This window comes from Halichoeres trimaculatus, unplaced genomic scaffold (genome assembly GCF_033239565.1).
Source record: "Halichoeres trimaculatus isolate MK-OKI-2021-1 unplaced genomic scaffold, fHalTri1.1 fHalTri1_scaffold_5, whole genome shotgun sequence".
Classification (NCBI taxonomy): domain Eukaryota; kingdom Metazoa; phylum Chordata; class Actinopteri; order Labriformes; family Labridae; genus Halichoeres; species Halichoeres trimaculatus.
In genome coordinates, this window is record NW_027437183.1 from 22,650,436 (window position 1) to 22,677,548 (window position 27,113).

General features: G+C 38.7%; 1 protein-coding gene and 1 long non-coding RNA gene across 4 annotated transcripts in view; one reads left to right on the top strand and one right to left on the bottom strand.

Annotated features, from left to right (window-relative positions):
* Positions 1–6,788, bottom strand: part of mvb12bb (multivesicular body subunit 12Bb) — a 40,974-nt gene extending 34,186 nt beyond the window's left edge. For all 3 annotated transcript variants that reach the window (XM_074670805.1, XM_074670804.1, XM_074670803.1), the window contains exons 1-2: positions 6,706–6,788; positions 5,254–5,353 (exon numbers count right to left, since the gene is read on the bottom strand). In XM_074670805.1, coding sequence (XP_074526906.1) covers positions 5,254–5,346 — 93 coding nt within the window. In that variant the 5' untranslated portion in view covers positions 5,347–5,353; positions 6,706–6,788. The remainder of the gene's footprint in view (positions 1–5,253; positions 5,354–6,705) is intronic.
* Positions 6,789–8,347: 1,559 nt separating this feature from the next.
* Positions 8,348–27,113, top strand: part of LOC141790999 (uncharacterized) — a 97,401-nt gene continuing 78,635 nt past the window's right edge. The window contains exon 1 of the long non-coding RNA XR_012598293.1: positions 8,348–8,679. This is a non-coding gene — a long non-coding RNA (uncharacterized LOC141790999). The remainder of the gene's footprint in view (positions 8,680–27,113) is intronic.

Consider the following 27,113-nt stretch of genomic DNA (forward strand, 5'->3'; position numbering starts at 1 on the left):
TCCTCGCTCATACGCTGGTAACAGGCTTCTTTAAAGAAAGTAAGGGGTTTATAAGTGAAAGATTTCAGATTCTCAGGTGAATCTGAAATATACACGCCTATCCACTCTGCAGCCCATGCACAGAAGCAGCGTGTGCGTGAGTCTGCTCTCGCCGTTTGATGTTGGGTGGCTGCTGGTGCTTCAGCAAAGCTCCTGATCCCAGCGGAGCGGTGTTTGATCTGGGCCTGTGCTCTCGAGTGTTGGAACAACCTGCTCAAGTTCAGAGATGTGAGCGCCTCGAATCAGAGAGCAAAAGAGTTAATCAGGCTTTTGATCTGCCGTATAAAAAAAGTATGGTGAGTATGGAAAGCAGTCAGCATCGAGCAGGAATTTTTAAAGAAGCCCCGTATGAAAGGAGAAGAAAATCAATACAGCGTAATATCCTGAGACTTCCCCTTCTCAGAGCTGCATTAGTGCTCTGGTATTTTTGTTTGTCTGCACATGAAAGATCTCATCGGGATGTTCAAAGATATTCTTGAAGGTGGAACAAATGCATCTGAAATCGTGAGCTGAGTCAGAGAGCCTTGAATGTTTTCTCGAAGGCTAACTTGTACTTGACTTTTTATTTGCGGATTCGATTTTGATATTTCATTCCTTTGAAGGATTTATTTTACAGATCTTTTTTCTACTGAGCAAAACAAACTCCGGCTGAAATTAATCACTAGAAAGGATTTAACAATGACTGTGGTTCTTTAGCAGGTATAATGTTCACAAAACCTACAGCGTATACTAGTGATGGATCGGTTCACAAAATCCACATTTCAGATTTCATCACAGTTTTTGGTTTGGTTTGGTGTTCACTGTTATTGTTTTTAACTTCCCACAATACCATATGTCTCAATAATCCACCGTAAACAGATTTTTTTTTTAATTAATTAAGTCATACATAGTCATGTGAAACGTGAAAGACTGAGGCAGTTTGCTATTTAAAACATCATTAGAACTGGGTGAGACATTGCTAGCTTCAACATTCCAACTCCTCAGTAAGGAAAGTTTCTTTTGGCTGTTCCAGAAGTCAAAAGTCGCTAAAAATCGCTAAATGTCGCCATCGCCTAACTTGCATAATAAGCAATTTGCATGTAATTGTCATGGACACTGTAGGAGAGAGGAATTATGTAGGAGAGACAGAAAGCAGGTAAAAAAGTGTAAAGAACTTTAAATAAACTTTCTTCTGTCAATTCCTGTTTTTTTTTATTATTATTATTTCAAAATATCAGCCCTCCTCCTTTATCCAGGTGTGGGACCAGCAGAAGTGACCCAAAAGAGACAGGCACTTGCAGCAGCAGGAGGCGACCACTGTGAGGAGGAGGGCTTGTCTGTCTGTAATTTGGATGGGGGAGGTGCTCAGGGCAGCACTCCCTGCTCATTGAGGAGAGAAAGACCAAAACATGCTTTCATGCTAGTAAGGATGGGTACCTTTAGTATTTGAAACGTTACGGTACCAATGCCCTGTACCTACCAATTGGTATCGGTACTCAACCGTACCAATTTTCAGTACTTTTGTGTGTTTATGCAGTGATATTAATTTGTTTAATAATAAAATCTCAAAGCTTTTTAATTTGGTATATTTAGTCTTCAATAACATTGCAATGCTGTGTTTATGTTCAGCATAGAAAATCGCCTACTCTTTCACGCACAAGGATACTTTAAGGTACCTAAACATGGTACCTTTTTGGTTTGGTTACTACAGACGGAATTCGGTCGGTACCTGAAAAGTACCTAAGCTGGTACCCATCCCTACATGCCGGTCTCCAAACTCCTGAAAAGTCGCTAGATTTGTCGTCTGCAGCAGAACAATACAATACCACAGACACATCCTCTAACTCTGTATTCTCCACTCGCCATGTATACAACACACACCTCCCTCCACAAGTGTCCTACTGTACTCCTTTGCCTCGCATTGCACATGTGTGTGATTGGAACCACGTACACTTCAATTTGAGAAGTGAAGTGAAGAAAAAAAGAAAAACATGAACACACATGTGCCCTGAACCGAGTTAGGTGGACAGATCGATTCTGATTTTTTTACATAAACTGTTTCACACCTAGTATATACTCAGGCTAACTTGTCCTCAGTAATACAAACAGAAAGTATAGCTAATGCTGAAAGTAATAATAATCATTTTTTTAAGTATTAGACTTTGTTCACTGAGACTTTTTTGGTATGAAATAAAAAATAACCTCATAGTGGCACGAAAAAGTGCTCGTGGGGTCATCAAATACACATTAAGTGGATGTATTTCAGTTGGTCACAGTTTCAATCTCAGGTTTTAAAATATGAAGACACTGCAGACCTTCAAGAGTCCACTAGAGGCCAATTCCAAAAACCCAAGAATCCCCTTTACAACCCAGAGTTTAATGTCTCAAATATTTTTAATTTCTGACTCACTGTTGCACTAGTTTCTTGTTGAAAAAAACCTGTATAATACACAACTTTATAAAGAACACCTTCAACTGAGACAAAACAGTAACACTCTTTGCTTGTAGCCCTACAGGAAACACAGTATTTGCACATCATGTGAAATGTATTGGCACAGTGGAGCAGCAGCAGAGGAAGTCTAAAGGGGTTTTCTCTCTTTCTCTTTGTCACTACCATGTGCTGTACACGCAGCTTTCCTGCCAGTGGCTCCTTTCTGATGCCAACCCACCATCATCTGCCAGAGATTACAACGAGCTGGGTGTGCAGGGTGGAGCAGGAAGAGATAAAAACTCAGGCAATAAGGGGGGCTGTGGGTGTTGGGTGAGAGCAAGAAGAAGAAGTCTGAAAAGGAAGAGAGATGGAGGAAGAGAGATCTGCCCTTGAGCTTGCTTTGTGCTTTGTCTAACTCTCACACACACTCTTTTCTTTTTAACTCCCTCCAAGCCTTACAAAACAAAGAGAGGTTCACATAAATCAACCGATTCCTGCACTACACCCTTACACACTCACTCTCTTGCTGAAGTTGGTGCGACTTGAAAGTAAGAAATACATGGGGGTAAACTTAAAAGACTCTGGTGGGCATCAAGCAAACATCATTAAACCATCCCCTCCAGTGTGTCTGTAATTCTGGTGGCAACCAATAACAATGTCAGGAAGGGAATCTTCCTAATCATCAAAGTAAACTTTATGAATAAGTCATCTAACAGCTCAAACCAAAAAACATCCTGGAAGACTGCCAACATCCTGCATGTGAATTATGCTACACAGTCAGTTAACAGTTACAAATAGCACCAACAGCAAAGCTAACCAAAAGAGGATCCTATTACAGATGAGACATTCTGTTGGATAACATTTTACCCTTTAACGACACTCACATAAAATACATTCACAAGGATGAAGGAATAATCGTGATTCACTTTTGTGTTTTGTGTATTTTAAGTTCCTTGGTCATGATTCTTTAGGATTCTTGTCTTATGTTTTCTGTGTTTCCCGTTTTTTTCTATAGTTCTTGTTCTTTTCGGTTTTGGTTTGGTTCTTGACATATGCAAGTATTTTTGTTACATTTATTCTTAGTTCTTCGGTGTTTTGGAATAATCTTGTCTCAATCTTTAGTTTCCCCATGATGTTTTAGTTCTCCTTGTGTTTCCCTCCTGTTTGACTGTCCCCATTTGTTTAAAAAAAAAAATTCGGGCACACGCAGTGGGCAGATCTGCTGACAAGTGTGGCCAACCCAAACCCAAATCTGGCAGTGTTTTCCTGACGTAAAACCTGTGTCATCCATCAGAATGAGCTCCTGTCATTCAGCTGTGACGTTACAGAACTGAAAACTCTGTTTACTGGCATCTACATGAAACCATGAAACCAGAGTTTTCCAAAGTCTTCAATTTGGCCGGAGTTTTCAGAAAACCTTGTTTTTAGTGACGTACAGCTGCGGTTTCATGTGAATGTATATGGTTTCCCAGATACCTAATTACATGTGGACATGGCCATTGTCTCTGTAGCTACGTTTACATGCGGTCAATATTTGGGTTCAGGCCAATATTACGGTTTTCGGAACATTCAGAATAACCTGTTTACACATGTGAGCAAACAGTTATTCCTGTTTACGTAGTACCCTGATCAAAACAGCAAAACACGGTCAACATCTCAACACACAGAGAACATCATGACACAATGCGTGTCATTTCTGCTTTGTCTTCCTGTATCCATAGCAACAGCTGGAACAACAACAGCAGCAGCAGCAGGGCAGACTTCCTGTACTCAAAAGACCAAGATTCCTTGTGAATAGATCAGCGCAGAACACTAATTAACGTTCCTTTGGATGGGGATATCCCAAGTTGCGTAAACATGACCAATTATTAGGGTTAGGTTTCTTAAAAAGGGTTATAGTTGTTGTGTTTACATGGCTGTGCGCAACTGGGTTATTCCTAGTATTCGGACTATTAAAAGGGTTACTGACTGCATGTAAATGCAGCCCGTGTTTCCTTATTTCTTTGTCAGTTCATTGTTTGCTGTCGTGTTGCTGTGGTTGTCTTGAGTTATTGTTGCGTGTTTCCTGGCCCTCGTAAGATTTTCTAGTCTTTTTTGTTGAGTATGATTTTTGGATTCCTTTTTGAGTTTTGGACTTTTGAGTTAGTTAAATAAACCTTTCTATATAATCTGCAACTGTGTCCTCCCCCTCCTTGTTTTCACCGTGGATTCCTTAACAATATCTGTTACAATTGCACTGACTTGTATTTTTTAGGGTCATCGTTAGGAAGCAGCTGTGAATTTAACACCTGATCAAATCTGACTGAGCAGTTATTTTTGTGCCAGCTTGTAAAGGTGACCATAGCAGATTGTTTAGTCAACAAAATGCACATTCCTAGTAGAAACATGGATTGAGAACCTGGTAGAAATGTAAGTTCAGTTACTATAAAACTGCTGTAATACTGTTGGGTTTTATAGTTAAGCAAAATGATTTTTATGTTTCTGGTAACCCATTACCAACTTTTTTAGTAACCATAGCATCTTCACCATCATCTCTGCTGACTATCAAAAACAGGTTTTGGTGTCTTAAAAGGTGTTTTTCCTTCTGTAGATGCGCAATATGCATGAGTGGGAGGTACAGAGAAGATTTTAGTGAGATAATTCCTAATATTAGTTTGTGGATACTGGATACTCATTTGGTCCAATTTTTGTCCTAAAAACATAACTACAAGCCCCTGTTATCTATTTCATTTACCTTAATAAAAGCTTATGAATCAACCTGTTTGAGAAAAACGATTCCCTTGCAGTTTAAAATGAATACTCACAGTATAGTAGCCATCAGGGGCCTTATTAAGAGAACAGATTACTCCAACTGCAGAGATGGGCTCTGTGAGCTGCTGGCTGGTCACTGCAGACATGTTGAAACTGTGGAAGAGAACAAGAGGAGTCGCTCTGCTAATGTTTTAACAGAGAAAACATGTGACAAAGATCCACATTTTGTTTGCAAAGGAAAATTACTTTTGAGCACAAACTATAATCCAAGGCATGGCATTTAAATACTTAGTATGTATGGTACATAGAAAAACAAAAGATTTCTCTTCCACACACAAGAGGGATTGCTTTCAATCTGAAACCTAAAATAAATGCCTTAAAATGCAGATAATGAAACAAAATGAAGATTGCTCTCTTTGGGGTCAGTAGGTGGAGCATGGACAAGGCTTTTCTTGTCTAAAATGGCCACATTATTGACTTCTTCATGAGGTTTATTAGGATCAAGAAGAAAAATTGTCCACCTAATCCAGGCTCAAATGACAAGTGAGACCGACCACCAAACAGCATTTGGAGACCACAGAATGGCTTCACCAAATTACAAATTAGGGGGGAGTGATCACATATTTTCAAGGAAGTCCCAATCAATTGCTATCCATTCCTGTCTAAGGGAATTTTTCCCTAATGGCTATGCAAGCCTTTTACAGTCTAAGTGGCTTTGCAATGGTTCCCTTATGCAATTTGATTAGATTACTTTTAAAGCATTCTTGTACAAACTGACAAAGTTGCAGCATTCAATCTTGATGTTAAGGAAATCTATTGCAATTAAGCTGATCAAATTAGAGGATTTGCTCCAGAAACAGCTGTCTCCTTAACAAATGTTAGCAAGCTGTACTTATTCAAATGAAACAAGATAGCAAATTAGCTAATAGGACAAAGTATCTCTTTTGAAACATTAGTTTGTTCAAAATGAGCCTTGTTTACCAGCAGAAAATCAGGATTTAGAGACACGGGCTGACAAACCAAAGACACATCAATCTAAAGTCATTTCCAGCTCAAATTTTGTTGATACACAACCTTGAATTCTCTGGGGAGTCAGATATTAATCACGAATCATGCACTAGTTGTAAGCAGAGTAAGCTAACCTAACGGAGCCGGACAACTTGAAGACAGATAAGCCACCTGAATGTACATAACAAACACCGAGGCGTGTTCTGTGACGTTCCCGTTAGTTGACTGTCATCCATTTTTTGATGATTGAAATAGTACTCTGGAAACATACCCACAAAGTTTGGAGTCACAGTAAGATGATGTTCTGATTTGAGAGCGTTAGACGTGAGATATCGCGACAGGTGCAGCTGCGCACTATGCTAGCAAACATACCTGTAATGTACAGTGACCTGTCGACTTAGAGCGTTGTTAGTAAAAAATAAACCCTACGTGTCCTTTAGTAAAAACCATAGGTAAAAACTTATACCCATCAAAGCTATCATTCAGTTTGAGTTTACCTGTTTGAAAAGTGTGCGTCTCCAGAGTGACGTTATCATTCCAGCTGTGGACTTTAACCCTGCTCGCGCCGGTCAACTGCCTGACTTTTTTTTTCTATCTGTGATAAATACTTCCGGGTACAGCTTGAATGATCAACATAATGATTTGCTAACTCCAAATATTTACATAATAGCAAACTAATTTTTTATCAAATTCTTTCAAATTCTTACCCTCCCCGCTCCAGAATAAGGATTTAAATAGATTTTTTTTAAATTAATTTAAAGTCTGTGTTATTATTCATATAAACGAAGTTATTCTTCTTAATTTAAGAGCAAAACATCTTTTGGCTACATTTAGAGCTGTACCAGAAAACATAAACATCGTAACTTCTTTACTCGCTCCTATAACTTTTAAAGTCAGAATGCTGTGCAAGTGCAATACTGAAGAACTACTTATTCTACAATCAATTAATTATTAAAAAAACACATTTATTGTCAGGACCAGCAAAGTGCAAGCTTCTCCGTATGCTAAGAGTGTAATTTTGATTTGTCAGTCTTATGTGAGCATGTGCAAGGGAAGACAAAGGGCCAAGGCCGACACTACCACATTGACCTGTGGGTGTGTTTCTTTGCAATAACCTGAAATCCAATTTGGCTTGGTAACTGAGTTGGGGTTGTGCTTCATCAGATGACTATCATTACATGAACATATCTAAGGGTCAAGACTTCAGTTGGTTGTCTGTCTTATCATCACGTCATTACTATAATTAGACAGGAGCAAGATAAAGAGCAGAGTATTAGCTCTGTGATAACAGGTTGTACATTTTTCAGGTAACTTTAAAGCCTCTTTGTAGACTATCCAAAACACAACAGTGCAACAGATGCTTTCCTTTTTTCCTCACACCAAAGAAGTGAGTCATTTCCCTGTCAAACCAAAATTATTTCAATCAAAGACTTGTTGCTCTCTTTTGTGACATGGTGCCATATGCCAGCATGGTGTCTACACAGGAGCCACACACTGTGAAGTGTATTTATAGGCTTACATGTCTGCACAAGTGGAGATCCTTTTTTTTTTTTTCCCTCCAAAATGCTTATGTGATAAGAAGAGCGATGTCTAGAAAAGAAATAGATCATCAGAGGATTGTTAACTTTCATCACCTCCACATTTTGACTGCAGTGGTAAAAACTTTCCCAAGTTTTGTGAAATTGTTTGGCTATTATTATTATCATTATCATTATTATTATTATTATTATTATTATTATTATTATTATTATTATTATTATTATTATTATATGTTTTAACCTTTTCCTCTACTCTTAACTAACAAATAAAATTGACCTAATTTCAGATATGCCCACTGTAGTTCAAGTGTTACATCTATTTGGCTAAATTTATATATTGCAAGGTAGTTCTTCTTTGCAAGATTTCAGTTTGATTAAAAAAAAAATAATAATAATAATAATAAAAAAAAAATCAGAAAACATCACTTTTTATTTATTTATTTATTTATTTATTTTGATGAAGGACATCCACAAACGACACATGTGGGTCACCATTTGCACAAAAAAAAAAAAAAAAAAAAAAGCGAACTGCCATAAAACTGCAAGTTTTGCTACATTTTTCCCAGACTGCCACTGATGATGACCCCCATCCGTTCACCTCTTACCGTGCCCACTGATTGGCTGGTTCCTCTGTCCTACTGACCACAGCTAATGTGTCGTAAAATTGCTCTCAGAAGTTAATCTGAAAGCTCGAAGTCTCGAAGATACTTCCTCTTACGGATTATGTAAAGTACTAAACTTCGGACGCATCGAAGCTAACCAGCTTCAGTTTTGTTTCCTTCCTTATTTTACCAACAAACTTTGGCGCTAACAGCGGACTGCGCGGTGATGATAGCGGACTCTAGCTAACGAGTGCCGACAGTGGATGATATGGAGAGCGTATACTGAGGATTATAAGGACGGTGATAAGGACGACGACGACTCATCAATACCGTAAGTTTGCTTTGAGCGCTCAAAGACCACCTTGAGTTGTATGCCTTTTGTGTTTGGCTAATGCAAGCTACTGCTGTGAGCTCAATGTGCTTCATTGTGTGTGCCACAGCCGAAGAAGACAGAGTCTGTTGCTTTTTGTCGTGTTCAAGATTTGTATCGTTACTTTAACTTCCTTGGCTTTGAATTTGTTCACGCTGTGAATTTACAAAGTTGATTGTGCTGGTGTTTTCTTTGCATTTGAGATGGGAGTATCATCCTTCACTTCGGCTAATTGAGTCTCCTTTTTCCCTTTTGAATGTTGTATGTAATTGTATTTTTCCATGAAAATAACAAAAGCAAACAAACAAAAGAACAACCTTATGCTGTATTCTTGTTATCCGCTTAAAACAGATTACTGATTAGCTTGCAAAGCACGAAAACACGTTGTGAAAACACGAAAAACATTTAACCTGTCACCTAGTGTTACCAGTGGGCCATGAGGAAGCGACAAATAAAGCAGTATTTTCCTGAAGATGCCCCAAATATGAAGGGGTATTTCAGATACACAGGCTAAGCAGCTGTTTTACATGAACCCAAATAAAAATGTTACCTTGCTGTTTATCTGTGTAACTGTGGACAGAGATCCTTATTTTGTCAGATAATTTAGTATAAAAGTTATCCAACCCATAGATGTATTGGTTGGATAAGTCTTGCGTGCACTTTTGTCACGCAAGTTCAAGTCAGCTCTTTAGTAAACAGTGGCTGAACCATGTTCTATGGGGTAGATTGTCAGTGCTGTATAGATGAGCTCTAGCCAAATGTTTCCTGGATGAAAACTTGATCTTAATGTAAGTGATTGATATCTTTCGGAAATTTGTCTTCTTTGTGAGCTTGATGGCTCACGGGGTTGAGCATGGAGCTATTGTTTTGATTTTTGTTTAGCTCTTATGGACTTGAGTCCAACTCAACTTATATTTGTTCCATTGACTGTATAAAACATGGATGTAATCTCCACCATATCACCCGTCAGTTCCTGATACAGTGAAATGAAGTCAATCTCCAGACGCAGCCACATTTGATATGACGCTGGCTTTGAGCTACCTTTCTAACAGCTATAGGTTGCCTGTCAGTCACGTGAGGTGAGCTGTGTCTGATTGGACAATCAAATGATCCTAATATCTTCTAACCTATGGAGGTAAAAAAAATTCAAACTGTAATTACGTGCGTTAATGCTGTAAAAGTCTTTTTTTTTTTGACTTTGTGTGTACATGACTTCTGGTCTTTCTCCAGTGGATTCTCGATGAACAGCAGAGGCTTAATTTTTCTAAGATGGATGTTGCACCTTAGTTTGTACACATTTAATCACCTTTGCCAGCGTTGTGTGGCTGAAACAGAGAACAAGTCCTGACATAAGGTAAACATAACAGCAGTTAGAAACCAGTTAGGGTAGGAACCATGAGGCAATAGCACCGGTTTATACTGGTATTACAAGCCAAGCTAACCTGCAGCTGAGTGTTTATGGTACTGAAAAAATGAAGCAACTTTCAGGCAAATAAGCTAATTTCAGCAAACTTGTGGGCCTCTCATCAAACTGTTCTGTGTTATAAATTGTTAAGATAAAACTTTCTCTGGCCTTTCAGTCCTCAATAAGTCAGAGCAGTCGTTCATTAGAACAGAGCACAAGTTATTTAAGGTGTCAGAGCAGTTTTTGTAGTGTACTGTTGTTCAATATCACTGACAAACAACGGAAGAAAAAAAAAAGAACGTGTTAATTTTGTCTTTTTCTGACAAAGGACTTCCTTTTTTAGCAGCTGGAACACCCATCATCATCACTACCATTGACTACACACACATACACACACACACTCCTACAAACACATGCTTCCACATCAAGGTGTTGACAAGCTACTAAAACAGGCATGCTCATTTTATGTTGAGTATGTGGCAGCACCAGAGTTGATAAGATAAAATCTCAGGTGTCAGTGAAAAAAAAAAAAAAAAGATGAAAAAGAAAAAAAAAAGAAACAACACATGCTCTGGCTGAGAAGAGGTACACCTGCTAAAGTAATGGTCTAATTATGGAGTAGGTGATGAAACACTCGTCGGGAGTCTGGAGATATCAGCAACACATGCTAACTGTGAAAGCCATCAGCTATTACAGTGTTTTAATGTGCGCCACATTGCACGCTGAGGACTGTGCGCTAAGATGAATGATGGCTGTGGCAGATTTCTGTGGGGGAGCAGTCAGAGTAGGATGCATAGCATTACAGCTGGCATTTTGAAAAGGTTCATTAAAACTGTGATTCCTTTGTTCACGCTTTGTTTCATGTATACTTTATGACACATCTCAGTTCAAGCCGACCCCATAAACCTTGGATCATCCTATCTAGTGCAGAATATCATATCCCGGCATGTCTTAACAATGTTGTAGCAGTGATGGGTAATCAGAGGATGACAGAGGAGCCTCTGGACCAAAATTATACCTCAGTGAGCGACTTTGCACCCAAATGATAAAAAACAGCAAAGGTTTTCTTTTCATGTGTAAAGGTCATTCCCTGTGTTGTGTAATTTGCTGACACTAGTCTGGGGACTGAAGATGGAGATTTCTGTGTTGCCACCCCGAGAGTAATAATATCCCTATCTCAACTTGGGAAATCTACTGTGCCCCAATGTCCCCGTCACCCGCGTGAACCCATTATAGGCTGTGTAGAAATCTGCAGGTCTCATTTCATATATGACCCTCACCCCCCTCCTCCTCCTCTCACTCCTGTCCCTGTGTGTCCTGAATAGCTTATAATAACAAGCTTTAAGAAGCCTACCCTTAGTGCCCCCGTAGGAAACAGCCTCACATGGCTCTATAATATCATGCTTTTTTTCTAATTAAAGGTCAGTTTGGTGCAGTCTCATTGTTGCCTTGGCTGAAAAATCTCCTGAAGCATGATGGCTTTGCCAAATGTGATTTAATTTTCCATTTCTGCCATCTGTTTTCTTGGCTAAGGCACTGAATTGCACAAGTTGAAAATGTTGGAACTGTCAGATTCATTTTGTAATTCTTCATATTTGGAGTTAAGAGTAAATCAAATCCAGGAAAGAGAAGATTTCTCACAAGTTTAACCTCCCAAGATCAAACAGCAGGTTTAAGCTGACCTATTTGTGGCTTTTTTGATAGTTTTGTGGCCATTGTGCATCTGGAGGTGGTCAGGGGAGCTTGAGTAATTGCGCTGGTACTATTCTAAAACACACTCATCTCTTACCAGCTTCTACTTTATTGCTTAACTTATTAAACACACACCCATACACCCACATGCATCCATGCACACACACATGCACATGCATGCATACACACATATACTTTCCTCCGTCTGGTGGGGAGTCTGGACTGCTCCGACTGACTGCGCCTCACTGCCCTTGTGCAGTGGTGTGCCAGTTGTGCCTTCCCCCATCGCTGTGAATGCCACCATCTGGTGTGCCACGTGGACATCATAATCTCCCCTTAATTACATTAGCAGTGCAATCAGTTACTGCATTACAAGGCCGGGCGAAGAGCTTTTAAATCTTGGAGGAAATCATAAATAATTGCACTAAGTACCCAGCGCCAGATGTGCGTGCCAACTTGGCTGGCATGAGATAAATAGTAACCTCAACAACGGTGTTCAATATCCACTCTGCAAACATTTTTGGGCAGTATGATCCCCTTGTCTTTTAGACTTGTCCCCATCCTTGTCCTCTGGCCTCCAGATTCTTATACTTTGTGTGTTAAAGCACACTGAGGTCGGGGTCCGCTAACTGTGCGGACAGCTACCTGTTGCTTCTCTGCTGCAGAGTGACGGATGTCCTCCACCAAACTGTTTGGAACAAGGTGCTTCACAGCGCCACCATTCAGCCCATTACTACAGCCTTCAATCAAGCCTCGGTCGTGTAATTAGATGTTTCTCAGGCACCTTGTGTTCCAAATGGAAATTCTCGATGGATTCTGAGTAGTTGAGTGTAGGTGTGTGTAAGTGTGTGTGTGTGTGTGTGTGTGCAGGCTAACATGAAATTACACATTATGAGTCACCATCACGCCTCTCCTCGGAGGGGATGTTGCATTGTGTTGCGTGGTACTTTTCACTCATCTTCCTGTCATGTTCTTAGTTCCCAGGGCCACTTGTTCTGACACACACCTCACTCAGCTCTGAGCACTTCCTCTTAACCTTCTGGCTACATGGAGCCACTATCTGTTACCAATACAATGTGGTCATTAAAGGTGTGAAAAAGCTCCAGTTCTGAAAAGTTGACACAAATAGACACATTAAAACTCATCGTAGCTGAAGGAGAGCTGGAGCTTATAATACTGACCAGCAGGAAACCATGTATAGTGGAGATACACCACCTCAGATTTTTGAACTTCTATAACATATAGTTTAAATCGAACTAAAACAAAAAAAGAAAACACTTTCACTGATTCTTAGGCTGGTTCCAAACCACTACATATGAATGTAAGAGACACTGACTTCATACTTCCTTCTGCTAGTAGTTTGTAGTATGACTATACTGTGGGGTCTTCATGTAGTATGCTACACTTGTTTTCAGTTTGGTAGAGTGGAAGTACAGCTGATGTAATTTTCTAACTTTATTATAAATTTCCAAACAAACCATAGGCACATTTTAACATTTCGATTATTAATTTGTGACTGCTAAAATTATTTAACATAACATAATTCAGTCAGTGGGGAAGATACAGAAACAATACAGTAAAAGACGATTTAGATTAAAAGTAATAAAAACATTAATACAATTAAGCCAAAGAAAAAAAGTGGTCATTACATTTCAAAGAATAATTCTTTTTAGGGCTGCAGCTATCAAATATTTTAGTATTCGAGTATTCTACTGAAAATCCCATCGCTCAATCGAGTAATCGGATAAAATACATTTTTGTTTAGTTGGAGAGCAGTTATTTTTCAACTGAAAAATTTTCTCTTTAAGAAACAGAATTTTCTGATACAGCATGTCAATAAGAGCACTTGCTTTGGTAGCTCCAAAATTTGTAAACCCACTTTGACACATTTTTTGTGCCTTGTACCTCTCATCAAATGTTGCGGACCCAAATGGCAGCCGTTTTGTAGAATGACCCGTTAGTCTCCAAACTCCAGAAAAGAAGCTAGATTTGTTGCTAGTTGCTATTTTGTATAAGAGGTAGCTTGAGGGGTCTGAAAACTCTTTTAATATGGCCTCAGCCCTGGCCCAGGGTTCGGTTTAGGGTTACTTCAATGTGGACTAAGGTAAGGGTTAGGTTTAGATCTGGGATTAGGTTTAGGCCTGGGTTTGGGAGGGTTAGGTTTAGAGTTAGGTTTAGACCTGGGGTTTAGGGGGGTTAGGTTTAGGCCTGGGTTTGGGGAGGATTAGGTTTAGGGTAAGAGTAAGATCTTTTTTTAAAATGAAACGGTTCCTCGAGGCGGAGAAAATTACTCGAGTAAGTTTTGTAATCGAGTACCTCGAATCATTCGAGGAATCGTTTCAGCTCTAGTTCTTTCTTTCTTTTTTTCAGTGGTTTAAGTTAAATTTCATTTCGAAAAAACAACAAACTCAGGGAGAGACTTCAGAGTCCTGTACTTTGAATAAAACAATGGAAATGCACAGAAGTATACAGCTGATTTCATCATATTTGATTTTTATATATCAAAAGTTGTATTGATTATTAGAAAACAAATCTGGAATGGATTAACTTAAAAGAAATCAGATGGAAAAACTGCTTCATTAGAATTCATGCATGGTTTTCAAAAAAAGTGAAAATGTGGTTTAGATGGACTCTAACGTTAGTGTTGTTGTATTGTATTTGTAATACTAACTCTTTTCAGTGGGTGGCGATAATTCACCCAAACTTGAGTGCCACCTGCAAAGATGGGAACATAGAATGCAGGGTAGACAAGCCTGTTGCATATTAAGACATTTTTCTGGATTTGTAGGACAAACAGGAATTTTTGGCATACTGCAGATTTTGCTTTTTTTCCACATACGACTCACTAAATACTACATTCCCATCAAATCAGTAGGCACTGCTGGTATGGTAGGCGGTTTGGAAAACAGCCCGAGCTTTATCCCAATGTCCCATCCCAGTCTTCTAAATTGGTCATTTTATGTGCATTAGCCATCATGCAGTGCTGTGAAGCTTCATGTTTACAGCTCACAGGTTGGAGCTCATAGAAAGCATGAAGTGATCAGCTGAAACAATTATGTCTCTCATTGCTCTCTGTCTGTCTGCACCACATTAACATATGTGTTTTTCTGAACACACCCACCTCTGAATGAAGGGGGTTAGGGTGTCACACGCGGACACACATGTACCTGCTTGGGAGAAGTGTGACTTTAGCAAGAAACACACAAAATCTATACGTTTGTGAGCAGAAGTGTTCATAACTCCTTCAAAGTTCCCTCCTCGAGTCGCTCCTGAAGAAGAAATTCTTAATTTGCAGGATACCTATCCCCAGTCTGACCTAGGTGTTTCTTTGTGCTGGTGTAATTCTCCTTTCTGATGATCAAAGTAATATGCATCTTAGATATAGGTATTTGTTTACTGTAAATAAATTTCTAAACACAGTAGTATCTTTATGTCTTTCCATTTTTATACTCATTTATTCACGTTTTAACTCTTACAGTTTCACGGCCATCAGGTCTTTTCAGCACTGTCAGTGATATATTTTGTGTTCACCTTCTTTTACCTTTTTAATTGTATCAAAAACACTGTTAACTACTTGTCTTAGATGATAAGATAATCTTTGTTTTCTTTTCATTGCATGGGTTAATGTGGATTTCTTTGAAGTGGATTTAATGGTTAATCTTTCTTCATGTGTGTGAATATCAAACACAGTTTGGTGTTCCATCTTTGTGCTCTCTGGAGAACAGGGCTAAAAGACACACCTCCAGATTTATCCCCCTCACTGTTTGAATAAGATATAAAATCACAAAAAGGCCCGTTGACAATCCATCTCCTGGGGGGAGATATTGATATTAACATGTACAATGCCCATTTCAATTTGATCACAATCTGGCCTTCAAAGTGCTATTTAAATGAACGGTTGTCTTTCCAACTACACAACGTGCGGTTTGAACCACGGCACAGTGAAGAAAGAGAATTACAGATATTGACTAAATACGTCTTATCATTTATCATAATTTCTCCATCCACTTTGTCACGGCTTCAGCGTTTAAGGAAGATAGATGATACAAGATGTTGTCCTCTCTTTCATACTTTCCGTGCTCTGGGAAGTGTGTCCAATATGGACTTACTTTACCTTTTTGCAATTCAGTTGGCATGCGTTTGTCACCGTCCTGACACAGCTTGCATTACTTTCATGTTTTTTTTTTATCTGTACTGCATTATGGGACATCTGGCATTTGCACCTTTAACCTGTTTGATGAAGGATGCACTTTATGAGCAGCAATATATCTTACTGATAGCACGTATTTAGAGGGCAGGGTGTCAAATTAATACACAGAGTTTTAGTGGACTAAGCGGTGGAGATATGTTTTTCAGGGAGATTTTGAAGGCACCACAATGTCAGTGTAGTGTCATTAAGAGGCAAGGCTGCTAAAAAGGTGTGGCGTTTGCTTTCCCTGTGTCCCAGTGGGCTTTGTGCTGAGGTGGTCGCCTCGGCAAGGGCGTCCATTAATATCTGGGAAGGAATATTCCCAGGGTGAGGTGACTGGATGGAGAAGGTCCTGCTCTGAGCAGACACCTACAACATGAAAGTTCAAAAAAGTGCTGAGCCTGAGCACAGCTAGCACTGCAGCCATCTGCTCCCCTGCTAACTAATGCAAAATATCAACTGTGAGCAAATGTCCAAGAGGGATGGGATCCACTGTCTTATTTCCCCCACAGTACAAACACATACAGGCTGTGTAACTGCTCTACTTTCTACAACACAAAAACAGATTGATGCTTCCCATCAGAAATCATTGAGTTTATTTGCTTTTTTTCTTTCTTAGCAACATGGAAATTCAGCTCTTTACTTCTAGAACTAAAAAAATACAAAATGCGATTTTAGTTCGCAAAATTCTGATTCAGTTCAGTGTGGCCCAACCATTACGCCATCTACGCCTGTGAGGAAGATAAGTCGAGCACTGATTCACGGAAATCCTCTACATGTCGCTCCTAACCAAAGTTAAAATCTGTTTTCTTTTGACATGGTTGGTTTTCACATTACAAGAGTTCAATACAGGACTTCACAGCTGTTGCTGTTTGTTTCACTTCAAAGCAAATAAATTCAGTTCAAAACAAATTAAATTTGATTTCAAGTCATTCTTTTCAGTTTTAATCTAATAATTTGAAATCAGTTTCCAGTGGCTCAACCCGCAGCCCGTACATTTGCAACCAAAAATAGATGTGTGTGAAAAGTATAGAGGAACACTTGTATCCAGTGTAGCAAGTATCAAAATGACCACGAAAAGGTACTAATTAGGGATACACCTATTAATGGCTGGGCCAGTGTATCTGCACTGTTGGTCAGCTTTTTGAGGCATATTGGCATTGGCCTTTTTTTTAATCTGTCATTATATGAAACTGTGTTATTATGGCTATGATGCAGCCACACCTCTGTTTGTAGTCACTACTACATCTCTAGCTCTGTCCCACCCACAGTACCATCTGATTTGTTACACAAAGAGCTGTTTTTTTTTGGAAAACTTAACTATACTATACTATACTATACTATACTATACTATACTATACTATACTATACTATACTATACTATACTATACTATACTATACTATACTTTAGGGTGCTATTTATTTTTTTAAGTTTTCAATTCAACTTTATGAGACATGCTCCTGAGCCTGTGAGTTGTCTAATAAATATATGCTTAAAGACATTTGAATAAAGTCAAAGGTTGGAGTTTGTATTAGACTTCAGTTTTACTGAACTGAACTGAAATGAATACCAGCTCTGAATATTGCTAATCAGCCTCCTTAACTACTAAAAATTGGTATTGGCTCTGAAAAGACACATCTGTCCATCTCTAGTAATAGTTGCCCAGTGTGGAAGTCTGGCCTGCAGAAAAATGAAAGAAGAATCATCGGAGGGCAACAGTATGGCCTAGCTGTGAAGTAGCACTGTTGAACTTTATACTAAAGATTTTCTTTATAAAAAGATAAATACAGTTCAAATCAAAATAGTTCTCCTGATAATCAAGGTAATGATGATAATGACTCCAGTCATCATAAAAAGACATTTGCGACATTGCTAAGATGAGGCAGTGAAAAGACAGACACTGTAACATTAGAGTTCACAGAATCTTTGGTTTGAAGAAGAGAGAGAAACTCTTGGCAACTCAAGGTGAAATTTGAACAAAGTAGTCCCAAACTTCCTCAGAGTGAGACAAATCAAAAGTCTTTTGTCTTTTTACTGTGAATCTTCTCTGTGGAAATTGTAAACAAAAGCCTCTGTAGCCTGGGTGCTGACGAACCTGTTGTCAAAAGTCTACCCTAACAGTGGAGACAGGCAGTAAAAAAAAGCTGTATGGAAAGTGAGTTTCCTGGTGGTCTGATTGGCTTATAGAGATTCTTGATAAAAGTTAGAAGGTTACAGCTAAAAGCTCTCTACAGAACTGATGACTTTCACTGGATGGCTTTGACAAAAACTGCTGGAGTTGTGACATCCTTTATGTCCAAATAAGCAAAGGAGACTTCTTATGTTTGCCACAGACCTTCTTTCCCTCCTGTTCATTGAGCTGGTGTTACATACATGATGCTGTTACAGGTGATGTATTTACCCAGTTAACATTCGTCACCTGCTTTTTGCATTTAATTGAAGGTACTAAACTGAATGTAAACGCTATAGTTTGAGACAAATGATAAAAAACCTTATGTGCCTTTTTATTTACGTAAATCAATCATTTCACCACATTCAGGCACCTTAGAGAGAAAAACTCAGCTTCAAAAAGCAAGTACAGACACCTTACTCTGAGGGTGATATGGCTGATGAGGGGTGTAATGTTCATGATTATTGATAAAAAAAAAGAGCGTCTGCTCTTCCCGTTTCTGAGACCATGGCTTCTTCTGTACCCCTTTGTAGCATGTACCCGCCTGTTAACCTAGAGTGCCCCCTGTGGTGACTGAGCAAAGGACAAGACAAAATTCAAAAACAATGTGGGTGAAATGGCTCATACACCTTTAATAAAAAGTAAAAATATTATTGACTCTACTATTCTGCTAAGTACATGATGTGCGACATTACTTTTTTTTTTCAATGTTCTGTCTGTAATAATAATTTTCACATTATCTCTGACTGTTAGGTTTTGAATCATATAGTCTATATAGTAAAACTTGTACATCTGTTGACTTAATTCAGATTTATATTTTGGTAAAGTTGGATATAAACTTGAATCCTTTAACATGTTATCATTCATATCACACTTTTATAATTCACCTGTATTTAGCACTCTTTTAAGTTAGTTTTATGTTGCTCTGTAATGTTGGAGCAACCAGGCACCAGAATTTCCTTGGGGATTAATAAAGTTCCCTATTACGGTAACAGATTCCTTCCATTTAAAACCTTTTAAATCACACACATTAAGTATCAGTTCTGAGCTGGAAAAACACAAAGAGGCAACACTAAGAGTTATAAGTTCAATAAGATGTGGTGATATGCCTAAGCAATCACAAATGTTCCATTATTTCTTCTTTATGCCGTGATCTTTACATCTATTACACTCACAGGACTGTCACTCAAGCCTCTCATGGATCTGAATGTGTTGTTTGCTCGGCTCTGATTTAAAGGCAACATTTTATCAGGGCTAGCCAAGCAGGCTCCGTCCACCAGGGAGCAGGGGCATTTTATAAGGGTATAAATAATCAATGACACTGCATCTGAAATGGCCTGTAATGCAGTTTGTTAACTCCTCTACTTCAACCCCCCCACAATCAGGAAGACACGGTGTTGCTCAAAAAATAAAAACGGATTGCTGCGGCTAATTGATAAGGCAGGGGGATCTCTCTTTAGCTTTCTCTTTGTTCCTCTGTGTTGCTCGTGACTTCAGGAGACTTTTTTATTGTTTTCCAACACTTGAAAAGCTGTTGTATAAAGAAATGGGAGCAGACGAACAAACTGAAAGTTATTAAGCTCATATTTAGTGTAGAGACAAGCATGTGATGCAGTCTGATTGAGATCATATCTTTTGTGTCACCTCAGCTGTTGTTTTTCCTTGGCACCTAACTTAAATGTACTTTTATCAGGGTGTCCGCAGGGTCTTAAAAAGTGTTAAAAGTTGATAAATCAATTTTGGGAAAATTAAAGGCCTTTAAAAGTATTAAAAAGTCTTCATTGTGGTTTTAGAGGTGTTAAGTTTCATAGGTATTCAAGCTTTAACCCCAAAAATATCCATGAATATTTATTTTCCTCCTTGCAACTGTCCCCTGATTGGGATGTTAAACATTCAGCCAATAAAGTTCTAAAATAGAATAGAATAGAAAGGAATAGAGTTACTTTATTGATCCCAAACTGGAAAATTGTTGTGTTAACAGCAGAAATTCATGGAGTCAGTGAAAAATACAAAAATAAAAAAGAATAGAATTAAAAAATACATAAAGACTCTAGTTACAATAAAATACAACAATTAGGATTGTGAGCCGTATAAACACCAGGTATAAATTAACGTCATTTCTAGTTTCATAAAGAGAAATTAAATACAACATTAAAGCAAATCCCACAATCTCCAGCACATGTCCTAGATTTTAAAAATGATTAAATAATTTCTCATTTTCTTCAGCAAGTTGTCCTTGAATAACTGCTGTTTCTTGTTGTGGGAGTGTCGATAAACCTGCCTTTAGTTTCATTTGTTCTTTCAAGCTTTATCCCTCCTTAGCTTACATCATTTCTGTAAAAATGTAAACAACTGTTAACAAGTGGATACCAACAACAACTGAAAGTTGCGATAAAGTCTTAAAACTTTTTTAAAGGTTTTTGAAAAAGTCTTAAAAAGGTATTGAAATCAACCTCAGGATTTTAGCATATACCTTGTTTTATTGATCAGTTTCATGCCAAACCCTCAAAAAGGCTAAACTTTATGACCCTAAACACCATAAGACGAGTTCATGTGTTCGCTTTTTATAATTGGGGTGAGAGACTCTATCTGAAAGGTTAGGAGAGGGACTCTGTGCCAGTATTTGACAGACTCAGTCACCACCGTCCACACCCTAGTGTAATATTTCATTTAATTCCAGAGAATAAAAAATAAATAAACGAGTACACTCAACCACCCACCCTGGCACACACACTCTTGCACTCACACACCCACAGCCAACTCAATGCGATACATATTTTGAGTTTCACCCCTCCCCCCCTGGTCTCACCCGTGAGCCTCTGATTTCCATTATTATTAATATCTGCCTGTTTAATTTTCAGCTCTGTCATAATGTGTCGACCTAAACTACAAGAGACAATCCCTTATTGATTACTTTCCCAGCAGCCCCGGCGCATGCCCCAGCTGATCACGCCTCTCATGCACAGACATCTCATGCATTTCAGATAATAAGCTGCTGCTCCGGAGTTGAAACAAATTGGATGTGCAGTCAGTCACTGTCCAAGTGAATCATGTTGCAGTCTGTCAGTGGACTAGGCTTGGATTATCATCTTACCCAAGCGAGGCAAAGAAAGAGAGAAAAAATGCCATGAGCACCTGCCATGGTGGCAGGGTGGGATATGTGTGTGTGTGTGTGTGTGTGTGCGTCACTGTCTCATTGTCGTGGAGTTGTTTATTAGGAGCAGTGATCACCCTGCGTTCTGTTATACATTCATCCACACGTTCATTATCAGAAAATAATGCACTTACTCGACAGAGATTCACTTTTTCTTGAAATATTTACAGAACAATGACAAGAGAAGACATATCAGACTCAGGGAAAATATTTTCAGCTTATTTGACACGTGTGTCATTAGTGTAGGGATCGTGATAAAAAGAACTCATCGGATGTCACTGAGACAGTCTGTCATCTAAAAATCTGTTTTTGAGTGATTCAATTCCAATGTCGCTGCTCTTTTTCTTTATTTTGACAAAGCTTGAAGCTTCAAACAAACACAATTTCCTTCATCTTTCACAGGAGAGCTGTGCTTTCGGGTATTGTGGAAGCAAAGTGTGGGCTTTTAGCATCACAGCAGATGGCGTTTTGAAAAGTTCCCATGAGAAACATTTGACAAGATATGAATGAAACAAGTCATTAGTCCTCTGAAATCGATTAGATCTTATTAGAAGCAAACTTTTGTTTAGATGACAATTTAATAGAAAAGCGGAATCTCTAGACACGAGCTGAAGGATCAGCTGCAGTACTTGTTGTTTTTGAGCGATATTTTCCAACCTGTCACACTCATCTCTGTAGCATGACAGCACCATTGAGTTTACAATAGTAGATGCTAGAAACAGCGTGCTCCATGCACATGTTAAACCATACACAGACACAGCTTACACTGTGCCAAATACTACTTCCACCAGCAAACAATGCTGCTATTGTGTTTCCCCGCGTTGGATTCTGCAACTGGGAGAAAATAAAGCATCCTGTCACCCTGGACTTGGCTCCGTTTCAAATTTAGTGCGCTTTCACGTTCAAAAATCAAAAAGGGAACTTTTTTTCCTCCAAGTTGCAATGGAAGACATGATTAATAATACATCAGGATTATAGAGCACAGACTGTGCTGCGCTGACTTTAATAAGTCCATGGAGGGAAAACAAACCCAGACTATGAAAACAACCACACTCGCTGGCTGAAAAACATCTGCATTTAAACACCAATAAATCTACGTTTTCCCTCCTCAGCTTTAAGTGTACAGTGCTTGACGATCCAAATCGACTTAAATGTAAATGATAGCCATCATATTTTGTTTCTTATCCCGGATTTTTCCCAAACTATATGAAATAATGGTTTGATTTCTGAGTTACACCTGAGCTTTTGTGGTTTGCAGCAAAAACCCTGAGAAGTAGAATAATTGGCACCCTAGTGTAAGGCTCCCTCAGCTTGGTGCCAGCTGTTTAAAATATGGATGATATTGTTTTCATTGCAGGGCTTTTATTGAGTTCTACTTGGTCCGTGCAGTATAATCCTCAGACTCTGACCTTTTCTGGCATGTGGGAAAAGTAAATAAACAAGGCACTGATGTATTCCCCGCCTTACCAGAGGAGCTGAGCAGCAGCTTTTCAGTTGATCATATTCAGGTGTCTGGATTCAGAAAGCTGTCTGTGGGCGCCAAAGAAAGAGCTGCAAGACGCCTTTTCTTCTGTGGAACGGACAGAGAATAATAGATGATGGGGTGAAGGAGAAAAGATTATTGACAGCTGTAATCACTGCACGGCATTTGCAATGTATTGGCATGTTTCCTGCTGCTAGCAGAACTACAGGCTGTTGACCATGAGGTGCTTGAGTCTAGTTTTTCTTCCAACGTGAAGCTCTTTGTGGACGTTTCAACACAGGAAAAATGAAGTTAAATTCAAGTTTTGGCGTAATTTAAGAACACATTTGTGACACTGAGGTGGATTAAGGATTCACTGAGCAAAAAACAAGATGCTTCCAAACAAAGAGCCCTGTTTTGGCACAAGTTGTCAGCAGCATTACATTTCTCTCCAGCCTCAGATATGACACGTCCTGCACAGCAGCCATACACTACGTGCATATCACACTAATCCTGGTCTCATTGCATTATTCCACTCGTGGCCCTCCATTGTTAACTCTTGCATAAATACATAGATAAGAAAATGATTAAATTTAAGTCAAGTCTTCCTCGTTCTACACTGTCGCCTTAAATCATGCATAAATGTGATAATTACCCACACCGGGGCAAAAGGGCCCATCACTGCCACTTTAAATCCAATAAACGACACGACCTGATCATTATAATTGACCATCTATCAGGGTCATTGAGGAATCCTATGTTGTTAGCTGCCGCTTATAATTCCTCTTGATCATGGCTAATTACAGAAAGTGGAAGAAACCAATATTCTGGATAGTCAGAGAGCAGCTGCCAACCATTTCAGGGAGGTAGGATGGGGTCAGTCAGATTGAAAAATGATAAGCATTGTGTTTTAGATGCAAAAATAGAAAGCTTAAAGACCCTATGGAGATCCAATTCATTAATCTGCATCCTATTACAATAGTTGGGGTCCTTCATTAAATCCAAAGAAATCTGTCAAGGGTATCTTACATGTTACATTAAAGGGTTTCTGTATTTTCTGTCTTCTTCTTTCCTGATATAGTAGGCGGAGCTCCAAGTTTCATGTTTTCTTGCTCCTATCAACATTAAGGCACATGTTTATCAAACTTGAAGGAGATGAAGAAAGATCATATTTTCATGACCCATCTTTTTTTGGCTACTATGTTATGTAATTTTTTTTTTTTTTATCCCAATACAGATATTGTCATCATGCAACCAAGGTAAACAGCACTACTAGGGGTTAGGGATGGATACCCTTCACATTTGAAACAATACTGTTTCGATACCCAGTAGCTGGCAATCGGTACCAATTTTCAGTACTTTTTTGTGTTTATGTGATAAAAAGTATACATTTGTTAAAAAATGAAATATATATATTTTTTTCAATTTAACATATTCATTCTTCAAGATATAACCTAGCAATGCTGTGTTCATGTCCAGCATGGAAAATCAACTACTCTTCCACTCCCTTACAGTCACAAGGATGCATTTAGGTACCTAAACATGGTACCTTTTGATTTTGCGTGAATTTGGTCGGTGCCTATAAAAGTACCTTATTCAGTACCCATCCCTACTAGGGGTGCACTGATCACAATTGTCTGGTGATCACCAATCACCGATCTTTAAAAAACTGGCCTGCCGATACCAATTTTTTTTTTTTGTAACTGACAGCATATACCTCCAATGTTACAATTGTATTTTATTGAAAATCATTGAACACTACATGTGAAACAATAAAATCATTATGTTTCAACTTAAACAACCAATAAAGTGTCCTGAGTTTTAGGTCTGAGCAAAAAGTAACAAAGGCCTTCCTGGTGGTATATAAGATCAGAAGTTTATGTGTAAGGATGGGCCGATCCCTGATCCCTGATCACCAATCACCTATCCCCCGAAATTTAGGAAATCGGCACCTATCCATCAGTGCATGTCTAATCACTACTATTGTATTATTTCACTTGAAAATGAATTTAAATTGCAGCTGACTATTCTAAAAAGACATTTTTTTTTAGCAGAGCTAGCATCATCAGCCTTCATTCCTTGCAGATTAATGCCCACATGCCTGAGCTAAGCTGTTAATGCATTGCTACCGCTAAGTGGTTAAGTCATTTGAACCAGGCTTACAAACTACTTCAAATTCATTCTTTGGATCAAGATAGTGCCAAACCGTGCCGTGCTACAAAAAGGCGTCTGTTATCTGTGCTTATTTACATCCAGATGGTAGAGCAGTGACGCACTAATTGGAGCTTAGGAATGGGCATTTTAAGCTACAGTTATAATTGATAATAGTAATAGTAAACTCTATGGGACACAGGTTTGTGTGGCTGTAACAGTAACCAGCATCAGGATGAGGCGCTGCTGATGGAGTTTCCTTGATGCAGCAGTGACAATATGTTGACATTTTACATCAGTGTTCAGTCTATTTTCTCAGACTGTATGTACACTCTTGGTAATGAGGTTAGCAAGGGTCTTAAGAAAGCATAGTTAATTTTATGTCTGTATAGCACCATATCAAAGCAGAAGTAATTTAAATTTCCTCTTCTAAAGATCAGGTCTATACCTTATTCTTTTACTTAACAGACTAAATCACTATACGTAATTTAACCTGTTTACAAGGCGGGATGTCATTTCTCTCTCTAGATGGTCACACGTTCGCAATTCTCCTCTTCTGTCTGTATCGTGCATGGCGGAGTTATACTTTGATGCACACAGACACACAAATGCGTGAGCACACACTCACAGACTAGCACACTGTAAGGCAAGGCAAGATTTTTTGTAGAGCACAATTCATACACATGGCAATTCAAAGTGCTTTATTTTGCTAGAATAAATAAAATAACAATAGGCAAAATAAATTCATTGCGTAAAACCATACCATAAAACATTTAAAATTATTAATTAAATTAAAAGAGGAGAACTCAGATAAAATACTTTCAGTTGTTGTATGCTATGCTAAACATAACTATTTTCAGCTGGGATTTGAACATTGTTAGAGTTGAGGCCTGTCTCACATCTTCTGGAAGACTGTTCCTGATTTTGGGGGCATAAAACTGGACTGCAGTCTCACAGTGTTTAGTCCTGACTCAGGGCACCAGCAGGAGACCCCTCCCTGTATAGTGAGAAAAGAGTAGGGATAAATAATGTTGCAACCACCACAAGAAATGCAGAAAGATTTCTTTTTTGCCCATCTTCTCGCTGCCCCTTCAAAGCTGTAAAATTAAGGTAAAACAATGTATACTATATGTGACACACATTCAGTTCTTTTAACCAGTTAACCGACAGCTTGCCTCCAGGCCATTTTGACTTCGATTTGAGTACAGAGCCCTGTTGCTTCTGCAAGGTGTTTCGAATCACAATACTCCAGTGTCAACATTGTCCTTTTGATTGACAACTCATTTGACCAAGACGGTCGATCAGTGGTCCCTAAAAAGCCGATAATATCCCCAAGCATGATACAGTGTGAACGGACACCCGTGTGCTCTCATTTCAGTTTGGATGACATAGTGTCACCCTTTAGGGTGCTGCTGCATAAATAAATAAAGAAATAAATAAAATCCGGGGAGGGGAAAAAAAAGGTTTCGGTTTCTGTGTTCTTATTTCAGTAACTACATACTAGTTATAATAAGTTTGGTTGCTGAGATAAAAATTTCAGTGTTACCTTACGGAGACACCAAGCTTTTGTATGTACTCCAAAGAGATTCAAGAACTGCATCTAATTCAATTTGGATATACCTTTTTACAGGTGTTCTTGGCATTTCTGGGGGGGTTTAAGGGGTTAATTAAGTGTAGATAAACATTTGTCTGAAAATTATGACCCATATCTACCAGATCAACAGCCCTTGATATTGGTGGGTGGCTCTGGGACGGTTTAGACCCAACATATGACTGAAATTTTAGGTTGGTGCTTTGGCTTTACTTGCAAGAGAGCTTAAGATTCATCATGAAGTTGACTAAATGCGCACATCTCAATTTATCACTCACCTTTACTTAAAAACATGATTGATCTTTTCAGTTTTAAATGAGACAAATTCAAGTACAGATGTATGATATTGTAACACAGTTAACTCTGTGTTAAAGCAGGTTAAATAAGAAAGGCTTTGATTTACTCAGGGGAGATCAGCCGTCTGCTCATGAATTTCATTTAGCCCTGCAATGTTCTGTGAGTATATGAGGCACACTTAGCACTCAATTTTTACACAGATGTCACGTATGCAGACGACCTCTAATGACATTTAAATAAGCTTAAATATGCACATACAATAAAAGCATATTGCTACCTTTTT